The sequence below is a fragment of the Trachemys scripta genome, chromosome 7 (assembly GCF_013100865.1).
Source record: "Trachemys scripta elegans isolate TJP31775 chromosome 7, CAS_Tse_1.0, whole genome shotgun sequence".
NCBI classification, from domain to species: Eukaryota; Metazoa; Chordata; order Testudines; family Emydidae; genus Trachemys; species Trachemys scripta.
The window spans coordinates 98540243-98567177 of NC_048304.1; the positions used below are offsets into that span (position 1 = coordinate 98540243).

Here is a 26935-nt window from a genome sequence, read left to right on the forward strand (position 1 = left end):
ATATGAGAAAAATATGTACTTTCCATGCTCATCCAGGCTTGGAGATATACCGTATTTTCCGGCGTATAAGACGACGTTTTAACCCAGGAAAATCTTCTCCGAAATCGGGGGTCGTCTTATACGCCGGGTGCTGAAACCTCCGAGCTGAATCTGCGGCACCACATACCGGTATGTCTCCCGGGCTGCTGCGGCTGCCTCCGCTCCCTCCCGCCCTGACAGGAGCGTGGGAACCAGCTGCGGCTGCCGCGGAGTGCCCGGGCGGGGGGATCCCTACGGGGAAAGGGAGCCACGATCCGCACGGGAGCAGGCCAGGGGCGGATCGGGGCGAACAGCGGGGGGCGGGAGGGCATCTTGCCCCAAGGGGTGACGGCTCCCGGACAGAGAGAGTGAGCGAGCCAGGGACCATCGAGGCTCAGCTGATTAAGACCTGGGGTCCCCGGCGCCTTTGATCTCCGCTTATCAAAGCGAGCCCTCAGCAAGCCTCGCTTGACACGCTGAGCGAACACAGTCCCGGCTCCAGAGACAGCGCTGAGCCCTATCAGCTGCCGAGCCAGTGCGCCGGACGCCGTGTTGTGCGGGAAGCCAGGCAAGCCGGGTCCCCTGCAGCCCCAGCCCGCGGGGCCCAGAGGGCTGCGAACCAGCCCCACATGGGGGGAGGGAGGGCACTGCCACGTGCCCAATCGCACCGGACACCGCACCATGGGGGGGGGGGGCTGCTCTTGTCTGTGTGTAATGTGCAGGCTGGCACGGCACCGACCCTGCGGCAAAGCGCGGGGCAGGGGGGAATTAGCCGGGCACGTTACTGAAGTCCAAGCCCATGGCCAGAGCTTGTGCAGCGCAGCCCGCTCGCTTCCAGGGCTCCTAAGTAGCCAGCGCGCCTCTTCTGGTGCACGTCCTGGGCAGGGCAGCCCGAGCGGCTGGCTCTGCTTGTAGGTAACTAAGGGGCGGACTGGCTTGATTTGGAGCCGACTGTTACAGCTCTGCGGAAGCACAGGGCTGGGAGTCTTATGGGAAGTGCCGCAGGGTGGCCCCAGGGAAGCGCTGCGCTAAATGAGAGCAGAGAGGCGGGAATCCCGCCTTTTAATGGATGAGAGCGCGCAGCCAGGGCCGGGAATAAATGATTCTGGGAATAAACCCAGAGCTAAAGAAGCGCCCTGCGTATGCGCCAAAACTTGTCTCTTACACCCTGTTGGTCCAATGAAAGATACTACCTCGCTAATAGCCTGGGGTCCACACAGCTACAACACTTGCAAAAAAAGTGTGCATCAGACATGCTTCCCTGTTCAAACAGATTTTCTTCCTCATAGCAAAGCCCTAATGTGCTATGCCAAGCCTATGTTTATTTCCTATTAGCCGAGATAAGCTTGCCTGGAAACTACTGTTTTTACTTTCTCAGATCTCGCTCCTGGCGAGCATGTGCGAGATCTGAGAGGCAGAGAAGGAGGTAATAGGATACAAGGGCGGGCCAGACGGGTGAAAGAGGCATGTTTGTCTACTGCTCTGATTGTCTTGGAGACAGGGAGGGCTGGGCAGGCAGGGAGAGCTGTGTGGAAGCAGAGAAAGAACTGACAGGAAGGGGATGCAATGCTGACCAATCCAAGCAGGCTTTGTATACAACAACCAGCCAATCGCCGTTAAGGTACATCGCTTGCCGTGATTGGCTGGTTATTGTATACTGGGTCCCACATACAGTACAGCACCAGTATCTGTACCTGTTCATACAGTACAACACCAGTACATACAGTACAGTATACAAATGTCCAACAGTCAAAACCCCATCATGGCTCCACCAGCAAGAAGAAAGAAATATGAAGCCAGTTTCAAACTTAAAGTTGTAAACTTTGCCATGGAACATAATAACTGCGCTGCTGCAAGACAATATGGAGTAACAGAAAAGATGGTTCGGGACTGGAAAGCAAATGAAAAAGCATTAAAGAGTATGCCAAGGGGTAAGTGTGCATTAAGAAGAGGCACCCCACATTGGCCAGAACTCGAAAAACATGTAGCAGACATGGTGAATGAGCATCGCCAAAATGGTTATGCAGTGACACGAAATAAAATACGTTTGTTTGCACTTCAGTGGGCCAAATCTAACCCAGATCACAGCAACAGATTTAAGGCCACTGTATCCTGGTGTACTAGATTCATGGAAAGGCATAATATGGTACTGAGGCAAAAGACGAAAATTGCCCAAAAATTACCTGCAGATCTTGATAGCAAAGTAAATAGTTTCCATCGATACATAATAAAACAGCGCACTAAACATGGCTATGCATTAAGTAGTATTGGAAATATGGATGAAACTCCAATGAATTTTGATATGTTTGGAAATAAAACTGTCCATCAAAAAGGTGAAAAAACAATTTTAATTAAAACAACAGGACATGAGAAGTCCAGTTTTACAGTGGTACTAGGATGCACAGCTGATGGCGGCAAACTGAGACCAATGATTATTTTTAAAAGAAAAACAATGCCGAAACTCAAGTTCCCTGTTGGTTGTTTTGTACATGTGAATGAAAAAGGCTGGATGGATGAAGAAGGGGTAAAGCTATGGCTTGATAATGTATGGAGCAGGCGACCAGGTGGACTTATTCAAAAACGTAGTCTACTGGTGTGGGATATGTTCAGGGCTCATTTAACTCCCAGCACCAAGCAAAGGCTTGCAAGACTAAACACAGATGTGGCAGTTATTCCTGCAGGATTGACATCGTTGGTACAGCCACTGGATGTGTGCCTAAACAAGCCATTTAAAGATCGCATTCGAGAACAGTGGAGTGAATGGATGGTTAGCGGCGAAAAGTCATTCACAAAAGGAGGAAACATGCGTGCTCCACAGTTGGATGTTTTGTGCAAGTTTGTCATAAAAGCCTGGAATGATATTGATGCAGAAACAGTAATCAAGTCTTTCAAGAAGTGTGGCATATCAAATTCATTAGATGGTATGGAGGACGACTACTTGTGGCAAGATGAAGAGGAAGCCGAAGCTGATACCACACCATCTGATACGGAATTCGATCCATACGATGACTGCCTCACAAATGTATCACAAGATGTCATTGATGTACTTATGATATCAGATGACGAACAGGAGGATTTTGAAGGCTTTTAAAGGGAAACTGTCACGCCAGCAAACCCTGTAAAAATACCGTAGCTTGCAGTTATGATGGGCGTTGCTAACTCGCCAGGGACTTGCCCGGCACTTGCTCTCTCTCTTTTGGTTGTTATCTTCCTCCTATCATCATCAGTTCCAGTTTGGTTGACAGCTTAGAAAACAAACAGCATGGCAGCTCCCATGTGTTTATTGTCTTATCCTTCCTTTCAGCTTTAGAGTGAATTAGGAAAAGTTTAATCCACTTGCACTGTTTTATGTTTACATGTTTGATGACAAACAGCCTTATGTTTATAAGTGACAGTTTTCCTGCTAAGTACCTGCATGTCATAAGCATTTGAATTAAAATTACCATATTGAAATCAAATCTGATGTTTTTTTAATTTTTATTTGGTGTGCATTGGAAGAGGGGTAGTCTTATACGGCGAGTATATCCCAAACTCTATATTTTAACTGGAAAAGTTGGGGGGTCGTCTTATACGCCCAGTCGTCTTATACGCCGGAAAATACGGGTACTTTAACAGCAGTTACCTCCAATATGGGATGAAGAATGATGTTTTATTATTGGAGTTTAACATGTAATGCCTTATGTTGAGTAGTTCTAATTTTATATATATATATAGTCCAGCAATAAAAATGAGACACTGCTAGAGTCCCTTCCCAAGAATTGTATAAAACAATCTTGAGCAAACATAGGATGAAGTATGTTTACTTAAAAAATAAACAGGAAATATACCAAGGTATTGACTTTACCACAGTATTTACTGAATTCATGCTTTTATGTTTTTGTTTTAGACTAAGGGTATGTCTACACTACCCACTGGATCGGCGGGCAGCGATCGATCCAGCGGGGATCGATTTATTGCGTCTAGTGTAGACGCGATAAATCGACCCCTGAGCGCTCTCCCATTGACTCGTGTACTCCAGCGCCGCGAGAGGTGCAGGCAGAGTCGACAGGGGAGTGGCAGCAGTCAACTCACTGCAGTGAAGACACCACGGTAAGTCGATCTAAGTACGTTGACTTCAGCTATGTGAATAACATAGCTGAAGTTGCATAACTTAGATTGATCCCTCCCTTCCCCCCTGTGTAGACCAGGGCTAAGTTCTTTGGGAAATGGACCCTCCTTATATCTGCATATTTTACTGTGGCACACTGCTTGCAGTGAACAAAAAAACAGTATTTCCTGTATAGAAAATATATAGCACATTAAGATTTAATCAAATCCACAGTAAATATTTACTTTTAAGGAAGACCCACTTCCTCTTAGGGCCTTTGAAAGTCTTCCTCTAAATAGCCCACTAAGTAGAAAGGTACACTGCTTCTCTCCTGTTCCTTCTTCCTTATGCTCATGACTAGAATGAGTAACACATTTATTCCTGTGAAGGAACACAGCAATGCCTCATTTTTATTACTGTATACAACTATATGTTCTTAGTAGAAGTAGGCTTGAAAAGTTCAAATTTGCCACAGCCACTGAATGTTCATGAATGTCTGCCCAGAATATTCAAAGAAAAACAGAACATCCAGTCTTAAAATTTTCCAAGTTGGAATGGATAAGTGTCCCATATTAATTCACGATCCAGGTACAGAACTATGTATACATTTTCTTGTCTTCAATTTGCAGCTATCATTACAGTGAATTTTGTGAAGACCTGAAGGACAGCTCTCTGGTTGACTGCAATATTTGGTACTGAAAATGCAACATGTCCACTGCAAATGTCTGATAGTGCTGGTTACTAGCATACTTCTGAAAATAAGCCTTTTAAGTCAATCTGTGCTAAGAATCTCCACGTTTAATCAAAGCCTTGGGATAAAAGAATTGCCCCATTTCTGGTAACCATCAAAACAGGAATAAAAAATAGACTGAATGCCCTGGCCCCATCCTAAATATTGCATGGCAGAAAACACTAAGGTTTATTTAGCAATAAATTCTCAGGTTGACACAAGAGACTCATTCAACCGTACACAACAACAGAAGCTCTGCTCTTGGTTGCTATGCTTAAAAATTCAAAAAGCAACAAAGAGTCCTGTGGCACCTTAAAGACTAACAGATGTATTGGCGCATAAGCTTTTGTGGGTGAATACCCACTTCACCCACGAAAGCTTATGCCCCAATACATCTGTTAGTCTTTAAGGTGCCACAGGACTCTTAGTCTGGATCTGTAAAAAGCAACAAACACGGCTACCCCTCTGATACTTAAAAAATCAACTTTATGATGTATTCTGGAATATGGAGTGGAACTGAACTTTTTTATATTGTGAGGAAAAGAGCTTTGAGGTCCTGACCCTCATAAAATCTTAACTTTATGGGGGCACAGTAGGAAAATCAGACACCTTGCAGTAGAATAAAGATCTGTTCCACAAGCGCAAAGTCATAACGTTGTACTGGCCAACACAACTGTAAGCGTACAATCTGTAAAAGGGTTTTTTTTCTTTCCCGTTTTCATCCAGATATACTCCCTTTTCTGAATCCTTAATGTCCCTCTTCTTAGACTGAGTTAATTCCAAAATAAATGATTCTGTAAAATATTGAAACTTTTATTTTTGGAATGGGCAACTGAGACCAAATGATAGTTTATACCCCATCTTCTGTAAAAATTTGGTGGAAACCTTGGCAGAATCAGAGTTATTTTATGTATGTCAAGATAAAGACAAGCATCTGAACCCGGAATCTGCCCCAACATAAAATGCCATAAACTGCCTTTCATCATAACAAAACAACTAAGATTAAAAGTTCCCAACCACTTTCTAAAACCACAGTCATACTTTATTAAATTTTATTATCCATTCAAACATTTTGGCTCATGAGACTTGTTTTTGCTTTTTAAAGTAAGACGGCTTATGACTATCAGTTTAAAAAAGCAAAAATTCTTTGTATAAAAATGGCTCATTGTTAACTATACTAAACACATATACACTTTTAGAACTTCATGTGGAATCATTCTTACCATACCTGATAAAATTCCCGAAGCCAATTCTTCTGTAAATTTTCTGGCTGAAAAAGAATATATAAAAACCCATTAAGACAGAAGCAAAGCATTTTGTAAAAGAATATCTCAATACCCATTGATTTCCTTAATTGACTCAAATGGAGAGTTTCCCCCTCCCCCCATTAAAAACAAACTAGCAAGTCCTTTCTAGAACTCTACCAGTCAGAAATCTCCTTTTTCATTTTGTACCTCTCTTGCCAAGATCATACCCAATGAACAATGCAAATATGTAAGGTGAAAAAGATCCTGTATAAATGCAGTAAAGGTAATCCAAAACCATTTCATGTCTGACCTCTGCAACACAGAACAAAGTGTTAAGGTAAAATAGTTGAAAAGGCTGAAAATATTACTCATAAATCTAAATCCTGTAATAATATAGTTTTTAATTTATGCATTTAAAGTACTTATGAATTAACTGATCAAAAACAATGTAAACTGTTTAAATCTAATCTTTCATACATTTGAGCTTATGGCTTCAAGTTACATACACTGAACTATACTGAGATATCTTTTGTAGCACTGACTTAAAAAATTACAGCGTTCATTTTCTGTGTTTAAAGTTTATTGGAACGCCTTCCAAAGATAAACATGTAGAAAGTACACAGTCTCAGCATAGATGAAAAGATTTGTAGCTTGTAACTGTTTCAGGTTTAAAGCCTTTTTTGTAAACTCTACCTCTGGCTTTATTAAGAGTTGAAAAGAAGTTCTTTGGGGCAGGGACTGTCAGATTATTCTGTTTGTACTGTGTGTAGCACAGTGAGGCCCAGGCCATGACTGGGGCGCCTAGGCTCTACAATAAAGAAAAAAGGTAAGAATTTCTAGATTACCCCTTATTTGTAAGGACATAGCTCTTTATGCAAAGCCCTGCCCTTTCAGAAACATGTAACCCTCTGAATAGAACTACGGAAGTACAGTAGTTTACAAATCTGCACGTAGCACCTAGAGAAAGATATAAACCGTTGTTTAATCTCCTGAATCTGGGCTAGACTTGAGTAGGGGTAGAACTTGTAATGTTCTGCAAACACAAGGCAGGCTCCCTAACATTTTACTGGCAAGAAGTGACATAGTTTGTGTTACATAGAATAGAGGTTAGTGAAATGAAAAGCCAAAAAGACTTCAATAAATGGCTTTTACTTGACCGAGGCGCACAACACAAAATAATGCTGGTGCTTCTTTCAGATATATAAGAAATTTCTGTTCTGCTGGGTTCTCTATCAAGTGGTGGTCTTACATAGTTAAATAAAATTAAGAATATTTTATACTACTTTATTAACTTGTACTGATTGCTTATTAAATGAAGACCTCCATTCTGCCACAAGTGCCTAAAAACTCTGCATATAGTGCAAGAATTGGGGCTGGTCAAACAGAGAATTTTTTTATGAAAATTTTCTGAAAATTTCTTTTTTTGTTGAAAATCTCAAATTCAGAAAATTTTCAATCAACTCAGAAAAATAGGAAGCATTTTTAGCAATTTTGTGAAAAATGTATAATTTTCCTTCTTGCTGAATTGTGACATTTCTATTGAAATTTCAAAATTTGGAGATTTTCAACCAGCTGTAATAGGAACGTTATCTTTCTTTTCTGCCCTTATATAATTTTTTTGAGGTTGACAAAATTCCAAAGGAAAAATATGAAGACTTCAAGACCAGGAGCTCACAAAAGGAAAAGAATGCCAGCATGCTCTGCAGTGTTCACACTTAGATTATAATCTATCTCCCTAACTCTGTCAAAACTGCAATGTAACAGCAGCTTCTCCACTTTTTTCATTTAGACTTCAATAAGACAGCTCGTTGAGTAAAGATAAGCACAAATGTAAGGATCAGGGCCTAAGAACAGTAGTACTGAACAGTTTAAAACAAGGGTTGCTGTGATTTGAGGTCAAAACCTAGTCTTCAAGATGTAAAGATAAAGCAATTAACATTTAATAAATAAGTGATGCTGAATTACGACAAGGTACTGATTATGATAACTGAAAGATAAAGGCATATTTTACTTATGATATTAATAGGAGATTTGCACAGAGATAAGATGGCATTTCATGTGGATTAAGAATAGCACATAATACTAAATTATACCCTCAATCAATGGAGCATAATTAAAAATGAAATTTCTTTCCACATAGGCTATATCTGCCCTGGCACACATATCCAGTGACTTGGATTGTGTACATGCTCATGCATGTTCTCTATACCCACACCAAGTGTCCACATATCCTGTGCTGGACATGGGCATAATGCCATGTACATGAGTGTACCCATGTGCACACTGCCACCATTGTTACACAACATTAGCACTACCACTGGTAGCCCCAGGTTCTGAGTGTCACAGGGAGATATTCTAGGAATGACTTTGCTGTGTGCTGTTGGTATTGTCCCCTGCCTAGGCTTCATACATATGCCAATGGCAGTTCCTGATGATATCACCCCACTTGCCACACTGAGTGGAACACATGGAGCAATGGGATGATGCCATGGTTCTGTTCCTGCTCCTTATTACAGGACAAATGTTTATTTATTTAGTGGAGTAGGCAATGGGCAAGATGCTGATGGCATTTGTGCAGAACTTTCTGAGACAACGAAGATGACTGACCTTGAAAATGAATGACAATTCATTTAGCTACCACAGTATAGATATGGTGAATACTGCTATTGCCACAATATGCCCCTAGGTGGGCCATCTCTTCTAGGACAGGAGAACCAGCATGGAGCAGTGCGATCAAATCATTTTGGTAACCTGGGATAACCATCAGTGGCTTCAGAATTTCTGAATATGGAAACAGACATTCATGGAGCTGTCTAACAAGCCTGCACAGGGATTCCATACTGGTGCAGAGGCAAGTGGCTATTACCCTGTGGAAGCTGGGAACATCAGACTGTAAGTCCATTGCAAACCACTTTGGGATTGGAAAGTCCACTGTTGGGGTTGTGCAGGTTTGCGAAGCAATTAACAATGTGATCTAACCACAGGTGGTTGCCATTAGAAAAGTTCCAGAAATAATAGCTGATTTGACAGGATGGGGGTTTCCAAACTGTGCAGGGGCCATCAGTGGTACCCATATCCCAACACTTTGCTTACCAAAAGGAGCAAGTGAATATGTGAACTGAAAAAATTACTATTCGCTCATTCTGCAAGGCTTAGTGGACCACAGAGGCAGAGTCATGAATACCAACGCGGGAAGCACTGATTCATGATGCCAGGGTGCGGAGGAGATCAGGATTGTACTTGCTTCTGGGGAATAAAGTCCTTTCTTTCCCCATAGGTCTCTATGGTGTGTTGGTGCCAACAGTTATTTTGGGAGACCCCACGTCCTAATTTGGCTCATGAAACTATACACAAACATCGATGGAAAAAGGGACTCAGGAACAGCTTCTATAGGTAGGGTCACCAACCCTCCAAGATTCTCCTGTCTCCAGAAATTAAAGATTAATCTTTAATTAAAGATTATGTCCTGTGATGAAACCTCCAGGAACATGCCCACCCAAAATTGGCAATTCCATCTGTAGCTGCAGAAGGGTTATGGAGTGTGCATGTGGTAGGCTGAAATCTTGTTGGTGCTGCCTACACACCTGTCTGGATGCCAATATGGCAAATGCTGTTCATAGAACTGTTGCTTGCCGCATACTCCATAACATTCATGGAAATAAAAGGGAGCACATCCATACTAAGAGGGCTCAGGACAAGTCTGGTTTACAAACTCTATCCAGGCATCTGGATCCAACCCACATTCACACTGTTCCCAGTTCCCAGCAGGTAAGTGAAATCAGGGATACCACATGTGCACGTACCTTGGCACAGCAAGGAGGCAGAGAATGACATCTATCTGTGCCAAGGGACAACTTCTGTGCAGCTTCCAGAAAAGCATGAGAGGGAACACTGGCACTTACATGTTGTGCTACATACTTTATGAGGTTCCCCCCCTATAACTGAAGGTCATTAGCCATTCATTCCTGTGACAATTCATACATTCTAGACAATTACAACAGGGCACCTCCACTGAGTTAACACCTTTGGGTGAAGCATGTGCTTTGGAGGGTGGCAGCCAAGTTGCAATCCTGTCATTGTGCAATGCTTTTGTCTTAACTGTTCACACTTGTTTACTTGTGTTATCAGGAGCACTCAATTTTTTAACCATTCTTCATCAGCAGTACTAACTATACTTAGAAGCTGTTATGGAGCACTAATTAATCTCTACTAAGTTGAAACTGGTCGAGGGGGGGGAGCGAGGGGGAGAGATGGCCATTTAATCATTGGGTAGTGACAGACACCTGTTTTGTTATTTGAATTGTGCTTCATTTTTCCTGCATGTGAACCAAGAAATAAAAATATCTATCTACCCATTTTCTGTTAGTTCTGCTGCGTTTAGAACTAGAGGTGCTTTCTGTAAGCATGTAACACTAACTGTACTTTCCCCCTCCCTCCCATGTAGCCTTGGAACTTTGGATATAGGGTGCGGGGAGGTTGTAGGTGTGGGTCAGACAGAAAAAGTGTCTGCAGTATGATGGCCCCAGACAATTACACCATTCCACTTCATGTGCTGTGAATCGTGGGCCCCAGTCCCAAACCTGAAAACATCCTACGTGCATCATACTTAGGAAAGAGGGTCTACACACAAGTCAGAGAAACGATAACATTTAATAAATGTATTATATTGAACATGTAATTTAAATATTTTTTAAAAGATGGAAACCAACCAAACATAACAGGACTGATTCCATGAACAATGGTCAAATGATAATGTCTCATGGCCCTTCCACTGACAAGGGGGGGAATGATGAGAGGGAAATTGTTCTTGGGGACAAAAAGGAATGTCTCTTGCATGGAGTTAGGGAGGGAGGCACGTGGTGGACTTCAGGCACTCTCACAGGGTTAGCTTCCTCCTTCTGGATGCTCAGGGTGTCTCTTGCAAGAGGTTTTGGGTGCTGGTCTGATCCTGAGAGTCCTGCAGATTCCTCTCAGTCACTCGGGGAAGTGGGGGGTTGGGTCCTCTATCTCAGCAGCACCCTGGGGGATAGCTGGAGGAGGTGGAAGTGGTGGCAGTAGTCATGGAAGCAGATGGACCTCCCCCCTCCCCGTCTTCAATTCTATCAATTTCTCCATTAGGGAATGCTTCTGTTCCCCACAGCATGCCTCCTGTGCCATGAACCAGTTCATCTGTGCGATCCTCCTGTGCCGTTTGTGTTCCTAACTGCTGCTGCTTCTTGCTGTCCATCCCAATGAGCAAGTCCTCCGGGGTCCTTCATCATCTGCCTCTGCTGTCTCTGGGGCATTGCTCCTGCCCTCCTGGTAGAATGGTTTCCTTCTCAGGAGCCAAGGCCCTGCCAATTCAAAGACAATGGTAGCATTATGTTTTTTTTCCTTTGTACAAAAATAAGAAATCCCCCCACAGAACATAACTTTGCTGTAGAAGGCCACATTCCAGGATTGCAACTGTTAGACTACCCTTAGTTCTCAGACAACTTTTGCAGCCCTTGAGAACAGCGCAGAGGCTACTAAGGGTAAGACGTACTAACTTTTAAAAAAAAATAAAATGTTCATAAATATCTCTAGAGGGAGTGGTGGTTGCAGTTCCTTCCAAAGACTATATTAACAGCCTGCAATTTCTTCTTTAAAGGCTGGTGATCATTTGGAGAAAATAGTGGGTTTCAAGGCACCAGAATAGAAAAGGAACATGGCTTTCCAGTCCTATGAAGGAGATCTGGCAATCTATGTGAGAGAGTTGTTTCTACTAATTGTCAGCCCCCTATGTTTTGCTGAATGGAGAGGTCTGGTCAGCTATGTAGGTGGACCAAGCAGATTTGCACTACCATTGAACTTCAAGACCTAGCTAGATTTTCTACTATACCGGAAATATGTTTACAGGATTGGGAGGCAATTCAACTGGAAATTGACTATATTCTCAGCTACAGTATGGTATTTTCATTCAAAGGGAGATGCAAACCACAAAAACCACCCACCTCACCATCACCATTGTCTAATCCTGTCCTTCTGCCTTCCTAACAATGGTAAAATGGGCACGCAAAGATAGAATCAGAGTCATATAAAGGTAGGATTGGAAGGGACCTCAAGAGATCATCTAGTCCAATCCCCTGCACTCATGGCAGGACTAAGTATTATCTAGATCATCCCTGAAAGGTCTTTGTCTAACCTGCTCTTAAAGATCTCCAATGATGATGATTCCACAACCTCCCCAGACAATTTATTCCAGGGCTTAACCACCCTGACATTTAGGAAGTTTTTTCTAATGTCCATCTAAACCACCTTGCCGCAATTTAAACCCATTGCTTCTTGTCCTATCCTCAGAGGTTAAGGAGAATAATTTTTCTCTCTCCTCCTTGTAACAACCTTTTATGTATTTGAGAACTGTTATCATGTCCCCTGCTGGAGAAGAGAAAACTAAACACAATTTTTTTTAATCTTCCCTCATTGGTCATGTTTTCTAGACCTTTGATCATTTTTGTTGCTCTTCTCTGTACTTTCTCCAGTTTGTCCTTATCTTTCCTGAAATGTGGTGCCCAGAACTGGACACAATACTCCAGCTGAGGCCTAATTATCGTGGAGTAGAGTGAAGAATTACTTCTCATGTCTTGCTTACAACACTCCTGCTAATATAGCCTAGAATGATATTTGCTTTTTTTTTGCAATAGTGTTACACTGTTGCCTCATATTTATCTTGTGATCCACTATGACCCCCAGATCCCTTTTTGCAGCACTCCTTCCTAGGCAGTCATTTCCTATTTTGTATATGTAAACTGATTGTTTCTTCCTAAGCAGAGTACTTTGCATTTGTCCTTACTGAATTTCACCCTATTTACTTCACACCATTTCTCCAGTTTGTCCAGCTCATTTTGAATTTTAATCCTATCCTTCAAAGCACTCACAACCCCTCCAAGCTTGGTATCATCCACAAACTTTATAAGTGTACTCTCTATGCTGTTATCTAAATCATTGATGACAATATTGAACAGAACATACCCAGAACTGATCCCTGCAGGACCCCACTCAATATGCCCTTCTAGCTTGACTGCTAACCACTGATATCTACTCTTTGGGAATGGTTTTCCAACACATTATACACTCGCCTTATAGTAGCTCCATCTAGGATATATTTCCCTAATTTGTTTATGAGAAGGTAATGTAAGAGTATCAAAACCCTAACTAAAATCAAGATATACCACTTCTACAGCTTCCCCCTATCAACAAGGCTTATTACCCGGTCAAAGAAAGCTATTAGGTTGGTTTGACACAATTTGTTCTTCACAAATCCATGCTGACTGTTATTTATCACCTTATTATTTTCTAGGTGTTTGCAAATCAATTGCTTAATTATTTGCTCCGTTATCTTTTCGGGTACTGAAGTTAAGCTGACTCGTCTGTAATTCTCCAGGTTGTCCTTATTTCCTGTTTATAGATGGACATATTTGCCCTGTTCCAGTCCTCTGGAATCTCTCCTATCTTCCATGACTTTTTGTACATAATCACTAATGACTCAAATACCTCCTCAGTCCGCTCCTTGAGTATTCTAGGATGTATTTCATCAGGCCCTGGTGACTTGAAGACATCTAACTTGTATAGGTAATTTTTAACAAATTCTTTCCCTATTTTAGCCTTAATCCTACCTCATTTTCACTGTCATTCGTTATGTTAGACTTCCAATTGCTACTGAGAAAATGAAACACAGTCATTTAACACTTCTGCCAATTAGTCCATGTCATAGAGAAACAAAACAACTTCACTGGGTTCCCTGAAGTTTCAGATCAGCACCACAAGCTCCTCAGCTGTCTACAGCAAAGGGACATCACATTCTGCTTATCCAACCGCCAGACCAGATCGTTCTACCACCTGTTTCCCCCAGGGAAGTGCAGCATGACTCGGTGCAACCAGGCCAGGCAACAGAAACAAGGATGGTAAAAAAATTGTAATCTTTCAAGGGAGAAAAAGACTTATGACTAACTTTTTCCCTCAGACAACTATAGTCTTCCCTTCCCTTCCCTGGACCAAACCCTCCCCCCCCCCCCCCCCCCACACAGTTCCATGCTGCTCCTGTTTGCAAGGGAATGGTAAGATCAGGGGGTGGGAAGAAGCACTGAAATTATGTACTCTTCCAAGGGACAAAAGACAGCTGCCATTAATGTTAGACAAACAGCTGTAAAGCTTTCTACAACTGTACCATCCCCAACTGGGACCTTTCTAAATCGGCTTCCCAGTGTGAGGCTCCAGATCATCACTGCCTGCATGCTGGCTGAGAAATGCACAGACAGTGGGGCACAATTATTTTTGTTAATAATCTGTTTCTCAGACATAGCTTCTGCCAAATGCGTAACAGAGGTTCACTGGAAATCAATAAAATTGTTGATTTATAGCCGTGTCTTTCTCGGGGCCATTTATGGGTTGAAGGGCCAGGAGGGAGAGGGAAATGTAGCAAGAGGGAGGGGGTACTGTCAGGGAAGGTAGGGATCCATTACCACTTACCAGCCTCTGGTTCTGGTTCCTGTCCAGCTCAGGGTCCTCCTGAATCTCACTGAAAGGGCTTTCCAAACATTTCTCCAGGTAGAGTTGCAGAATCCACATACTCCTTGTCCTCCAGGGCGTCCTCTGCAGTTCCCTGCTGCCTCCTTGCCCTGGGTCTCATCAGCATCCTGTCAGATGATGAGGCCAGCAGGGTTGAGGAGGAAGTTCTGAGCCACTCGAGGTTCTGTGCTGAGAGCCCTTGATAGCATCTGGTCCAGTTCGTCACAGAGGGTCATGTACAATGAGCTCTTCTGGAGCGACTGCTGGAGTCTTTTGCCTGCCTGAATAGTAGCCTCGAGTGCTTGATGCATTCCTAGCACTGGATCAGAGTCCAGCAAATACCCACATGCTCCAGCCTCTGTGAAGTTTCCTGGTAAAGGTATATGTTCCTGCCACGTCAGGAGAAGTCATGGAGGACAGTGTTCTCCAACCACACATTGATCAGCACGCAGGTGTGGTCAGTGGGCCAGGCAGCTCTTGGAGCAAGATCCATGTTTACCTGTATTGATCAAAAGAGTGCAGGGGAAAGCTGTTCTAATGTAGAAAGCTGTTCAAGCTGACACCAGTGAAAACAGGGGGACAAGGACTTTTACAGATTGGGTAAGCTCATGCTACCCTCATGCTATTTTTAGTGAGCTAGGCTTCTGCCTACCCAAGTAAAGAAGCATGCTCCCAGCTGCAGTGTAGATGTACTCTAAAAAATGTGTGTCCTGTTTTTGTGGACTCCCTTTTGCACCACACTGTCTGACCCTCTTCCCTAAATCAACCACCACATCTTGCTTTAGTACTACTTTCTGTGGTTATGTCTACATTGCAGCTGGGAGCACGCTTCCCAGCTTGAGTAGACAGACACACACTAGTTCTGTTCAAGCTAGCGTGCTAAAAACAACAGCGTAGCTGGGGGTAGCACCAGCAGCAGCTCAGGTTAGTCACCTGAGTGTGTACCCGGGGGGGAATCAGGTGGGTTTGTACTCAGATGGTTAGCTTGACTAGCCACCTGTGCCACTCTTGGCTACACTGCTACTTTGGCTTGCTAGTTTGAGCAGAGCTAGTGTGTCTGTACCCTTCCAGCTGAAGTCCAGGTGTTCCCTTTACGGTTCTACTGCCATTGGCATAGTGGATGTCATCCTGGACCAACTCATTCCCCTGTGAGGATGAGCTGCTTCAGGTACAAAGTTCTCCTTATCCTCCTTAGCTTTCCTGGAAGCTGCTGTTACTATTCTGGGTAAGCTGAAAGTAGCCCAATTCTGGAGTGCCCCTGAGTGATGCTTCTGTGAGCATATTCCACAAACACGTACATAAATTCCAGGCTGGGATTTACAGAGATCTTCAAAATACCAACAAGGGATGTTTATTTGCCAAATCAAATCTCAAAATTCATTCCGTCTTTCAGAGAAAAAGAGGAAAAAAGTATACAGAAAGACACTTGGATGATATAGTGTACATTATTTTAAAAACAGTGAGTTCATAGTGTCCTTTTAAGCTAAACAACAATGGAGATTAAAGAAGTCTTATATTAAGGCAGCTCTACACTAAATATAGATCCCTAACCCTTTGCTAAAAAAGCTGAAACTAAAACATTAAAAGACTGTAGAAATCTTTCCTGATCCCACCCCTTCTCTTCTCAGCAGCTCATTACGATTATAAACTATAAAACTAGAAGTACTCATTAGAAACAGAAAATGTCTAAAATATTTTAATTGCTGGGTAGTCACCTTACAACTACAAACATATTGGCTCATCACTCATGCTCATGTCACTACAAAGAACATTATTCCCAAGAACGCAAATCAAGTAAAGAATTCACCAGCTGTTGTCCCTAATTTTTTTCACCAGATGGCAGCAGGAAGACAATATAGTTAATGGGAAATGAGAGTTGAATGTTGAACCAACAAGAGGTCTAACTGCTGGCTTTAATTTTGGTTAAAGTGTCTTAAATGATTACAACACAGACCAAAAGTAAGAGGTGGAAAATTTTCAATTGACTCTTGTTCTCAACTGCGATTTCTTGGAACAGACGACAAAGAGTAGATGAAGACAATCCTCTAGAAAAAAAAATTATGAGGTCTTGTGCATAGCTTTAGAACCTCCAGATTAATTCCTTTCTTAGTTCCCAGGGAAATAGGGCAGGCCTGGGGAAGTGACAACAGTAGTGGACAAATCACTAGTGAGAACTCCAATACTGGAACATGTTTTCAAAATTCTTTAGCTTGTTGTCTGCTTAAGCTACCTGGACTCTGAAACCACCCTGACCAAAGTCACTTATTAAAATCAAAGAGGAATGTCTGTTTTTATTACTGTCGATTACTCTTTCCTCCTCCTACCTCTGCATTCTCCACTTCGCTGATTTTGTGTTCTCTTGTTTCTCACCCTATCTTGGTGACTATTCCTTTAGTATCTCCTACAGTGGTTCCTCATCTTCCTTTCCCGGCTGTTGGAAAGTCTCATGGTTTAGTCCTCTAACTCTCCTTTTTCTGGATGACCCCATCCACTCCTGCTATTACCATCATCCCTTTGTATGGATGACTCCCTATTCTACCTCCCTACTTCCTTCTCCTCTCAGTCCATTCTCACATCTCCAAATGCACTTTATACATCTCATCTTGGATGTTGATCCACCATCTCAAGTCTTTCAAAAACTTATCTTTCTTCCTTATTCCTCTTCCTGCTAGATCTCCAGGAAAAACTACACTTTGTTTCATGTCTCCCAGGCTCACTACTGGGGTCACCTTTGGCTTTTCACCTACTCTCCCTAATTTCTAAACTTTCTCCATATTGTCTCTTATTACATCCTATCATTTCTTCCTCTGTAAAATGACCAAAAATCACCACCCTTTCCTCACTCTCTCCACTGCTAAAATAATTTTCCATACATCTCTCACATTTCACTATGGTAATCCTCTCCACACTGGCTTTCCCTGCTTATCATTTCTTTCCCTTCTAATCCATCAAAAATGCCCCTGCTAGAGTCCTCTTCCTCTCCCATCACTCTACTCACAGTATCCAGACCACCTCACATACCTAGCTTCCTGAACTGTCTGTGGTCAGACAACCTCCTCATCCCACCTAATCTTGCCTCAGCTACATTGCTGATCTCATTCCCTCTAAAACATCTGACACTCCCGATCCTCCTCCCACTCTTAGCTTCACATGAGACATCTTGCTGCATCCTATGAATGGAACATTCTTCTTTTTGTCCATCTAGCACCTTTTCTCTTCTTCAGATCCTTCCATTAAAATCTTCTTCCTCCAGGAATACTTCCTATCTTCGTTATCTCATCAATAAATCCCCACATCCAACAGACACATGTGCTTGAATTATTGTCTTACATAGATGTATGTCTTCTTAGATTGTATAAATTGCTCCGGCACAACATGCCTTTATTTACAGTGTGTTTGTAAAGCACTGTGTCTACCTAGGGTGCTATATAAGTCAAGTTTAATAAATGCAGACCCAAATATTTTGGTGGACTCAATGAACTAAGGCAAAATATCTCCCTTAGCTCACACAGCTGAAGTGGAGGTCTGCCTTTACTAAGGGCTGTGTATAAATACTACAAACAAATTTTAAATGTAACACCTTACATTAAGCAGTAAAGGAGCATTCTTAGATTAGATCTTCATTTTTATATTATAGTTCCACCCAGTATTGTGCAATTTTTGACCAAGCAGAACCACAAATAGACACCTTCCACCAGATGCAACTGTTATTTTTTAAACTCTAAAATCATGTGGAATCTTTGTTAAAATAACAGGATATACGCATGGCGCATCACAGCTCCCTTCAATTAAATACCATTTTGACCTTTTCCTGGAATTCTGAGTTCCACCAAAACTGGCTCTCTTTATGCTGAGTTTCCACTTGAAGTCTATTTATGTCATGCTGGTTACAGTATTGGTCAGGATCATAAAGAAAGCACTAAGCTTGCAGACACATGGATACCACATGAGTTGGTAAGGTCTTAAAAACAAACAGCTTTTCAAAATGACCATACAAGTAGCGTCTCTTCTTCCCATTACTCCCCTTTCTTTATTAGAAAAACTAATATAACAGCCAAGAGAAAGTGAACAAAATAATCTGCAAAAGCATATAATCAGAGTAGATACAAGACAACTTTTTTTAAAAATGCTGGAGAAAGAATCAAGTTGAAAAAATAAGATAGGAAAGGAGTCCCCAATTAACAGCCTGGAATATTTTGTTCAGTTTCATCCAATGGTGAATGAAGGGAAGTAGGTAAACTATAGTAGACAAATTCTGGTTTGTGGAGTTTATTTTTAGCTAAATAATAGCTTAATTTTTTAAGTAGTAAAAATAAAGTCTTGAATCAGTGTGTAAAAACTCACTGAGAGCCAGCCTGAGGGCTTGTCTACACTTACCAGGGGTTCCACGTGCGGCGATCAATACATCGGCTGTCGATTTAGCAGATCTAGTGAAGACCCGCTAAATTGGCCGCCGATTGCTCTCCCGTCAACTCCTGTACTCCACCTGAACAAGAAGCACAAGGGGAGTCGACGGGAGAGTGTCTCCAGTTGACATCGCGTAGTGTGGACCCTGCAGTGGGTAGATCTAAGAACATAGCTGAAGTTGCATAACTTAGATCAACCTCCCACAGTAGACAAGGCCTGAGAATGAGAATAGATGAGAAGGGACAGTATGACTATATGTGGTGTTTGAAGAGAAGGTAAGAATTATTTTTTGTGCTTATGTGTTGGCCTCTTAAAATATTTCTGAACATCCTATACGAGTTAAAGGATTACCCAAGTCCTGTTTTGGTGAGGTTAACTGCCACTGGTACTCAAAGTTCTCCTGGAATTACACAACAATAAAATTAGCCCTGTTAAAGCCTTATGTCCTAAGGATGAGCTCCCAGGTACTAAGGTACATCTTTAGATCATATTGTTTCCATTCACAACCAATTTTCAACATTTCAAAATAGTAAATTTTAGCTTTTTTTTTTTGGGCTATATTTGCTAATTTGACACTATTTATATTAAAAAACCCTCCTGTCAAATTTTGCTTCACCGTAGTTACCAAAAACTGGTTATTAGGAACATAAATGTGATCATTACGGTTATGATTTTACTAAAACTAATAAGGTTAGGGATTAAGATTTTTAATCATCTAGTATCTTTAAAACTTTGTTTGAAATTCCTTAAAATTTTTATTACAGGATATATTTGATTTAAAAAAATTCAGACTTACCTCCCAATGACCTTGTGCTCTCACTGTTGCTCTTTAAATATTAATCAATACAAATCATGATAAAGAAAAGTCCACAACAAATAGCAGTAATTAACATGGCATTTTGTACCAACTTTACAGTAACAGTTGAAAAACAAAAGGATGATAACCTGTGCACTATGTTCAAGTGTTTGTGAGCCAGATTTTAAAGTGAATGGAGACAAAACAGTAAGGTTAAAAGAGAGAAAAATATACTCAAAGGTCTATGGGAAGCTTTTCTACATAAGTATATTAACTTCTGCAGAATCTGAGCTTTCATTTAAAAATAACCACTAGGTTTCTAGCCATTATGTTTGCAAAGATAACTTTCCAAATGTAAACAGACTATAAATCAATTCAGTTCCTCTGCTGCTCACAGCTTTCCCAAACTGCAGCTTAGATACTGAACAGTCATGTCATTTTCCACTGCTGCTATCATACCCTGTGAACAGTAGTGAAACTGGTAAGAATAAGGTCAGTTTTACTTTGCTACAGATTGGAGATAGAAACAAATAGTAGGATCATCAGACACTGGAGCTACTCATAAGAGGATCACCACTTAAAAATGGAGACTGGGAAAGGAGTAGAAGAAAATAACACTTTGCAGCAGTCAACAGGCTGGCAAAGAGAATAGAGTAACAGCAACACACCTCCCCCTCTCAGATTAGTCAGGAGACTCTAGCGTGGAAAGGTGAAAACAAGAAAGGGCTAAAATACAGGTATTTTAAAAGGAAGCAACAGTAAAATACTGCACTTTCTTAGGGTTACCATTCATCCGGATTCCCCCGGACATGTCCGGCTTTTTGAGCTAAAAATAGCGTCCGGGGGGAATTTGTAAATGTCCGGACTTTCTCCCCCCATGCAGAGCGCGTGGCTAACAGGGCAGCCGGCCGGATGGTGCCACTTACATGGGGCTCCGACAGCCAGAGAGAGCCCCTCCTCCGCTTCCCCCTCCTCTCCCCTGCAGCTGAGAGCACTCCCTCCCTATATTCGCAGATCACCAGCTGGCAGTTCACAGTTCACACCGGCAGTCTGGAGCTCCTCCCCCACTCCTCCTCCCCTGCACACTGGTCTGAGCGGCAGGGGAAGGGGGCCAAGGGGTCGGAGAAGGGGCAGGGATGTTCTGGAGGGGGCAGTCAAGAGACGGGGGGGTCGGGAGTTTGGGGAGGGGCTTTTGGGGGGGGAGGTGGATAAAGTTTTGGGCAGTCAGGGTACAGGTAGGGTCCTAGGGGGCCAGTTAGGATGGGGGGAGGGTCTCAGGACGGGGCAGTTAGGGGACAAGGAACAGGGAGGTTTAGGTAGGGGGTGGAGTCCTGGGGGGCAGTCAGGGTCGGGGTCTCAGGAGGGGGCAGTCAGAGGACAAGGAGCGGGGGGAGGGTTGGGGGTTCTGAGGGGGACGGGAAGTGGGGGGGTGCAGGGGTGGGGCTAGGACAGGATCGGGCCGGGGCTCCTCCCGTCCTCTTTTTTGCTTGCTGAAATATGGTAACCCTAACTTTCTAAGAGCATTAAGAGTTTTCTTTACCACTACTGTGAACAGCAACTCTATCCTAACTTTGCATTTGAATATTCACAAGGCCCTTGTGAATTCCGTTGTCATGTCAAGGAACGAAGTCTGCCCAAAGACATTATTCAAAGAAAAAATAGCGATAGAAACTTACAGTTTATATGACAAGCTTTATACCGTTGACCTAAATCAGCATGTATATAGTCCTTGCATGTGAGGCTTCTGTTTTTCAGGGTTCATTTTTTGGGGTTTACTTTTAACATTTATTGAGTTTTATGTAGATGTACAAAAAGCAGGTTTCTTCAGAGCTCTCTCTGTGTATATACTGTAATAAGTAAATTCTTTGTAATGTTCCCCAGTGCACTTTAGCATTATACTGTTTCAAACAGAACTATGCTAAAGTGTGTTAGGGAACCAACTGGATCAACGTGGGCCAACGAATGCACAACAACATGTTTGTATGCTTAAAAAATACCACACCTCTATATTCCACATACTGCTCCATGTAGACAGACCTTTAGATACAAAATATCTATCCAATAAACTATATATTCAAAATATTTATCCAATAAACACTAGAAAAACACCTGTTTCTTTCATTTTCTTTTCTTCTTTTTTTACCTTACACTTTTATCAGTGTCTTGTCTATTAAAACTGAAAATCTGAAGCCTTACTTGCAATTAATGAAGGACAATTCAAAAACAGCCACTATAAGGAATCTATCAATCATATAGGCAATTAGTTCTTCGGAAAAGTCTATGAATCATATACAGAGATACATACATTTGCCACAGAACATTTATGCATGAAAATTCATAAGTATGAAAGGCGAAAACTATTTCAGGAAAAAAAAAAAAAAAGTAATGCTGCAGCATTAGAACAAATACCAAACCCCTTTATAATTCAGAACTTCCGTACAATGCTTTCTGTTCTTGCAAAGACAATTCTTTGTAAATTTAACCTTTAATCCCAATTATTCTTTTGTTTCCATCACCCTCCCTACCCCGTTTTTTAAAACTTAGTTAATGATATTGTAAAGGCATGCTATTTATTAACACTAATTCAGCAGATAAGAACATGCTCTCTCCCGATGCCAATGATATTTAAGCATATACCTACAGTTAAGCATTTGCTTAAATGCTTTACAGGATAGGGATGGACTACTGAATCAATGGCTAAAATTAATTTTCTGAGGGCTATGCCAATGTCAGAATGTCTTTAGGCTTGTAACCATCTTATATGAACATATACTGTAGCACTTGTCAAGCCAGGATCTCCAAGGGCTTTGCAACGTTAGTTAAACCTCACAACACCTCTGTATAATCCTCATTTTACAAATTTGTAGAGTGGATCATGGAGAAGTGCCACTACTAGGGAAGTGTGGATATGAGTGGCCTGGGTGAAACTAAAACAAACTGAGTCCTGACCTGCAGTCATCTGATCAAACAACTAGACACAAGCGTCTTACTGCCATTAGAATGTAGATTTGTTGTTACTGATTTCCAACCAGCTGGCCAAAAACCCACACAAACAGTGAGTATTCTAAACCAAAACCAAATGTAAATAAACATAGCATTCTCAAGCCATGGTTCTTAGCAGCATGCATTTAGCGCTATAACATATCATGGAAAAATCACTTTTAATTAATGTTCTTAGAGCTTTCAAACTACCGGTAAGCTTAGGATTTGAAACTAAATTCCCTCCTATGATATACTATAGGATTTACAAAGCTAGCACTTTCTAATAAGCTTTCAGATCACAGTTATTTATAGTCTATGCTTGCCAAAAATGTAAAGAAAATAACTAAATAACTGTAGTGTATGAGTGCAGCTATTTATTTACATTTTCAATTAGCAAAAGGCATTCTCATGCCCCTGTCTCTTTCACTGATGACTGTATTGGCAAAAAGTCAAAAACTATTAATTACCCAGTATAAAACTTTTAGTTATTAACATCCCTGCATATGGCTTTTCAACAAAAATTTGAAAAATGTAAATATTCAGCTGTCAGAAAATCCACTGTCACACTCTCTGCTGCTTGCATAATCCATATGCTATGTGCACTGCAATAAGGATAAAATGAAGGATAATGACAAGAATAAGGGCAAGATACAGACATAAAGAAAAATAAATAAAACAATCCATTCCCAGTCACGTTAGTAGTAATCTTATTCTCTTTCTTAACACTAACTTGACTAATTTTTACATAAATAATAATGTTTTACGTTTAATACCTTTTCAAACATGTTCATCTCCTAGCCATCCAATGTTCTCTAATCAAAAGAGCAGAAAACTACCTGTTATGAAGAAATATGTTTTTTTACAACTCTGGTAACACTCAACTTTTATTTTTAAACCTCTTATACAAGCTTAAACAGAAGACCAACCTCCTGAAGTTACCAATGATTTTGCCTTACTAGAATTTTTTTTTTTTTTTTTTTTTGCATTTTAGGTCACACAAATGTGAAGCAATATATTTGTCAGAGTTTCAAAAATTATTTTAGTTGTGTGGAAAATTATTCTGAATGGAATTCTATAACCTATCTTACTTATGGCACTGAGTTTCTTGCCATCAAATATAGACAGATTGCTGTGATTTCTCTAAATTCTGTATTTTCTATGTTACGCACCACTGTATACCAAACTATTTTATACATAGCCCTTTAACAAACTGATACATAAAAATATATTTTAAATGACAGGTGTTAAAAATGCACATAGCTTATAATAGTTTACAGTGTGTGTACATCCACAGTAACATATACGTGCTCACTCTCTCTTTAGAAGTCCTACTCCTTCCCTGGAGAATTTTTTACAAAAAAAAATCATAAAACCACAACAACTCAGTGATTCTCCTCTTTGTCCACAATCCAACTCTGCAAGGAAACCTAGCCAAATGTAATTCTAATACAATAATTGCCAATATATATTTCCCACAATTCTACTTAACAGACTTATGAATTGGTACATATATATGAATCCAAAAATATCAATCTTCACTTTATTCCTACCCTAGTGAAATCCTAATTTGTTTCCAATTTAACTTCCATTTTAATCAAATCATACTGCCAGATTTAAGGATATTGGCTTCTCTGAGTAACCAATGTGTTTGCAAAAACAGTTTAATCCATTACCTTGTATTATTAACACCACACACACTAATACTTAGCAAGGAGCAAGAATAAATGATTCTCTCTCTCTTCGGCACAAATTTGAATCCATGATGATCCTGTAATTTCTTTATTGTAGTTTTCAATTATTTGTTTCTCAGTTTTGGAAGGCTAAGGGATATCAGACGTGATATTGAGAAATAGTGGAAATAAAGTGTATTTGCACTTTCTTCATAGATAGGAGGGTAGACAAAACAGAACTCTGAAAATCTTTTTAAAATACCTTTGGTGTTTATGGTACGTCCATTTGAATTCCGTCTAGGCTGAATATTAGAATACCTCAATGTCATGCAGCTGAAAAATGGTTAATATGATTCTGGGGTGTATTGACAGGAGTGTTGTATACAAGACATGGGAGGTAACTATCCCATTGTACTTGGCACAGCTGAGGCTCAGCTGGAGTACTGTGTCCAGTTCAGGGCACCACAATTTAGGAAGGATGTGGACAAATTGGAAAGAGCCCAGAGGAGAGCAACAAAAATGAAGAAAGGTTTAGCAAACCCAACCTATGAAGAAAGGTTGAAAAAACCAGGGCATGTTTAGTCTTAAAAAATGAAGACTGAGGGGTGACCTGATAACAGTCTTCCAATATGTGAAGGGCTGTTACAAAGAAGATACTGATCAAATGCTCTTCATGTCCACTAAAGATAGGACAAGAAGCAATGGGCTTAACCTGCAGCAAGGGAGATTTAAGTTAGATATTAGGAAAAACTTTCTAACTATAAGGGCAGTTAAGCTCCAAAGTAACTTCCAAGGGAGGTCATGGAGTCCTCATCTCTGGAAGCTTTTACAAACAAGGTACCTTCCAGAGAAGAGCTTAAAATATGTTTGCATTTTTTGTCCAGTCTAATAAATAAAATATCATGAAGGGCTGAGCAGAAGTTACTGTATACATCAGAGCAATCTCTTACCAATGACTTGAGACCAAATTCTGCGTTAAGTTACATATATGTAATTTGATTTATGCATGGGGACTCATCTTTGTACAGAGCCACATTAACTTCACAGGGACGCTGCACAGGTATAAGTGTTCCCTTTTATTGTTTACAACAAAGTGGCACAAGCATAACTGAGAGCAGACTCTCATTACTGAATTTTTCAATCTTATAGAAAAATTGTTCTCAAAATACTGTACTTTGAAAGGGCGTGAAAAAAAATAATCACACTAGCTCTCTCTAAATTGGTCTTTTGTGATCCCAAAGCTTTTAATCTAAAATGTCACTATTTAATTCACATTTTCATTTGTAATCTACAGATAAGAATACCTGTGATTTACAAAATCACTTACATTAACACCAACTAGCATGCTGAATTTGAAATGAAGAATTAAGAGCAAAATACAGGCAGCATTGTTCACCAAAACTTGGCAAAATAATCCTTTAAGACCTGTACAATGTTCTATTGTAGGAGAAAGAACAAGTCCTCTTCAGATATTGGTGGTGAAACATCCTTAAATACACCAAGTGTGTGTGTATATAAGGCCAAGGACACTTTTTTCTTGGTGAGAACGAGTAGCATTTTTGTCAGTATTCAGATTAAGGTAGTAAGTCATTTATGGGGCAAATTAAAATTAGCGTGTAACTCAGTTACTATTCTTGTGTGTACTCCAGTAGCATTCACAATATGCTAAGCACTGTTATATGCATAAAAGGAAGATAAAGTCTTGCTCCAAAACACTTTACAAGACTGTTGTCACAGTCTTGTAAACATTTATTCATGTGCTTAATTTTAAATCATGGACTACTCATGTGTCTAAATAAGCACATATACCTTGATCCTGCAAATATTGGATAAGAAGATATGAAACACATTAAGGATGTAGGAGAGGGATACAATCAAAACATCTTTATATGGATAGATTATTAAATAAATACAATTTTGTAACCATATATTATGTAATAAACACATGAATTATGCCTGGCCCCCTCAACCCTACCCATTTAGTTGACTAATATATTGTAGGAGTCACAGAAAGAGTAGATCTGAAAGAGGGATCTGTAGGAGAAGGTGGACCTTACAGATCAGGTGAAGGCCTTATGGAACATCAATTAAGGCAGTAAAAGGACCAGTCACACTGTGGATCTTCATTCATTAGATGGGTTTTGCACAAAACCCAGTTTTCCTTACAGTACACTGTGAAAAGTGTGATAGATGCCTCTTTTTCAGAGGAGATTAGAAAGGTTTGCTATGTTCTTATTGCAACCTGATATTTTCACATATCGTTCAACTTCAGAGTTGTACCAAAAGGCAGCTGCTAAACTATGTTCAAATAGAATCGGTAGAGCTCACAAAATCAGGATGGCAGTTCTTGACACTTCATAGTCACATCACAAATCAGAACACTTAGTAAAACCACTAAACTCTCTGAGGCACTGGAGTTTGAAGGCCAAAGACTATCCATGTGTTTTAACTACGCTGTCAGAAACTCCAATA

At 40.9% G+C, this 26935-nt stretch overlaps 1 protein-coding gene across 7 annotated transcripts in view; it reads right to left on the minus strand.

Annotated features, from left to right (window-relative positions):
• Nucleotides 1-26935, minus strand: part of INPP5A (inositol polyphosphate-5-phosphatase A) — a 420765-nt gene that overhangs the window by 299065 nt on the left and 94765 nt on the right. For 5 of the 7 annotated variants that reach the window (XR_004646390.1, XM_034775171.1, XM_034775173.1 and 2 more), the window contains exon 2: nucleotides 6064-6105. The exons of 1 other annotated variant lie outside the window; for it this stretch is intronic. Coding sequence is in view for 5 of the 6 variants with exons in the window: in XM_034775171.1 (XP_034631062.1) it covers nucleotides 6064-6105 (42 nt within the window). In the remaining variant the exon portion in view is untranslated. Of the gene's footprint in view, nucleotides 1-6063; nucleotides 6106-20597; nucleotides 20617-26935 lie in introns of those variants that run through there. One more of the 7 variants, XM_034775176.1, reaches the window with a different exon arrangement.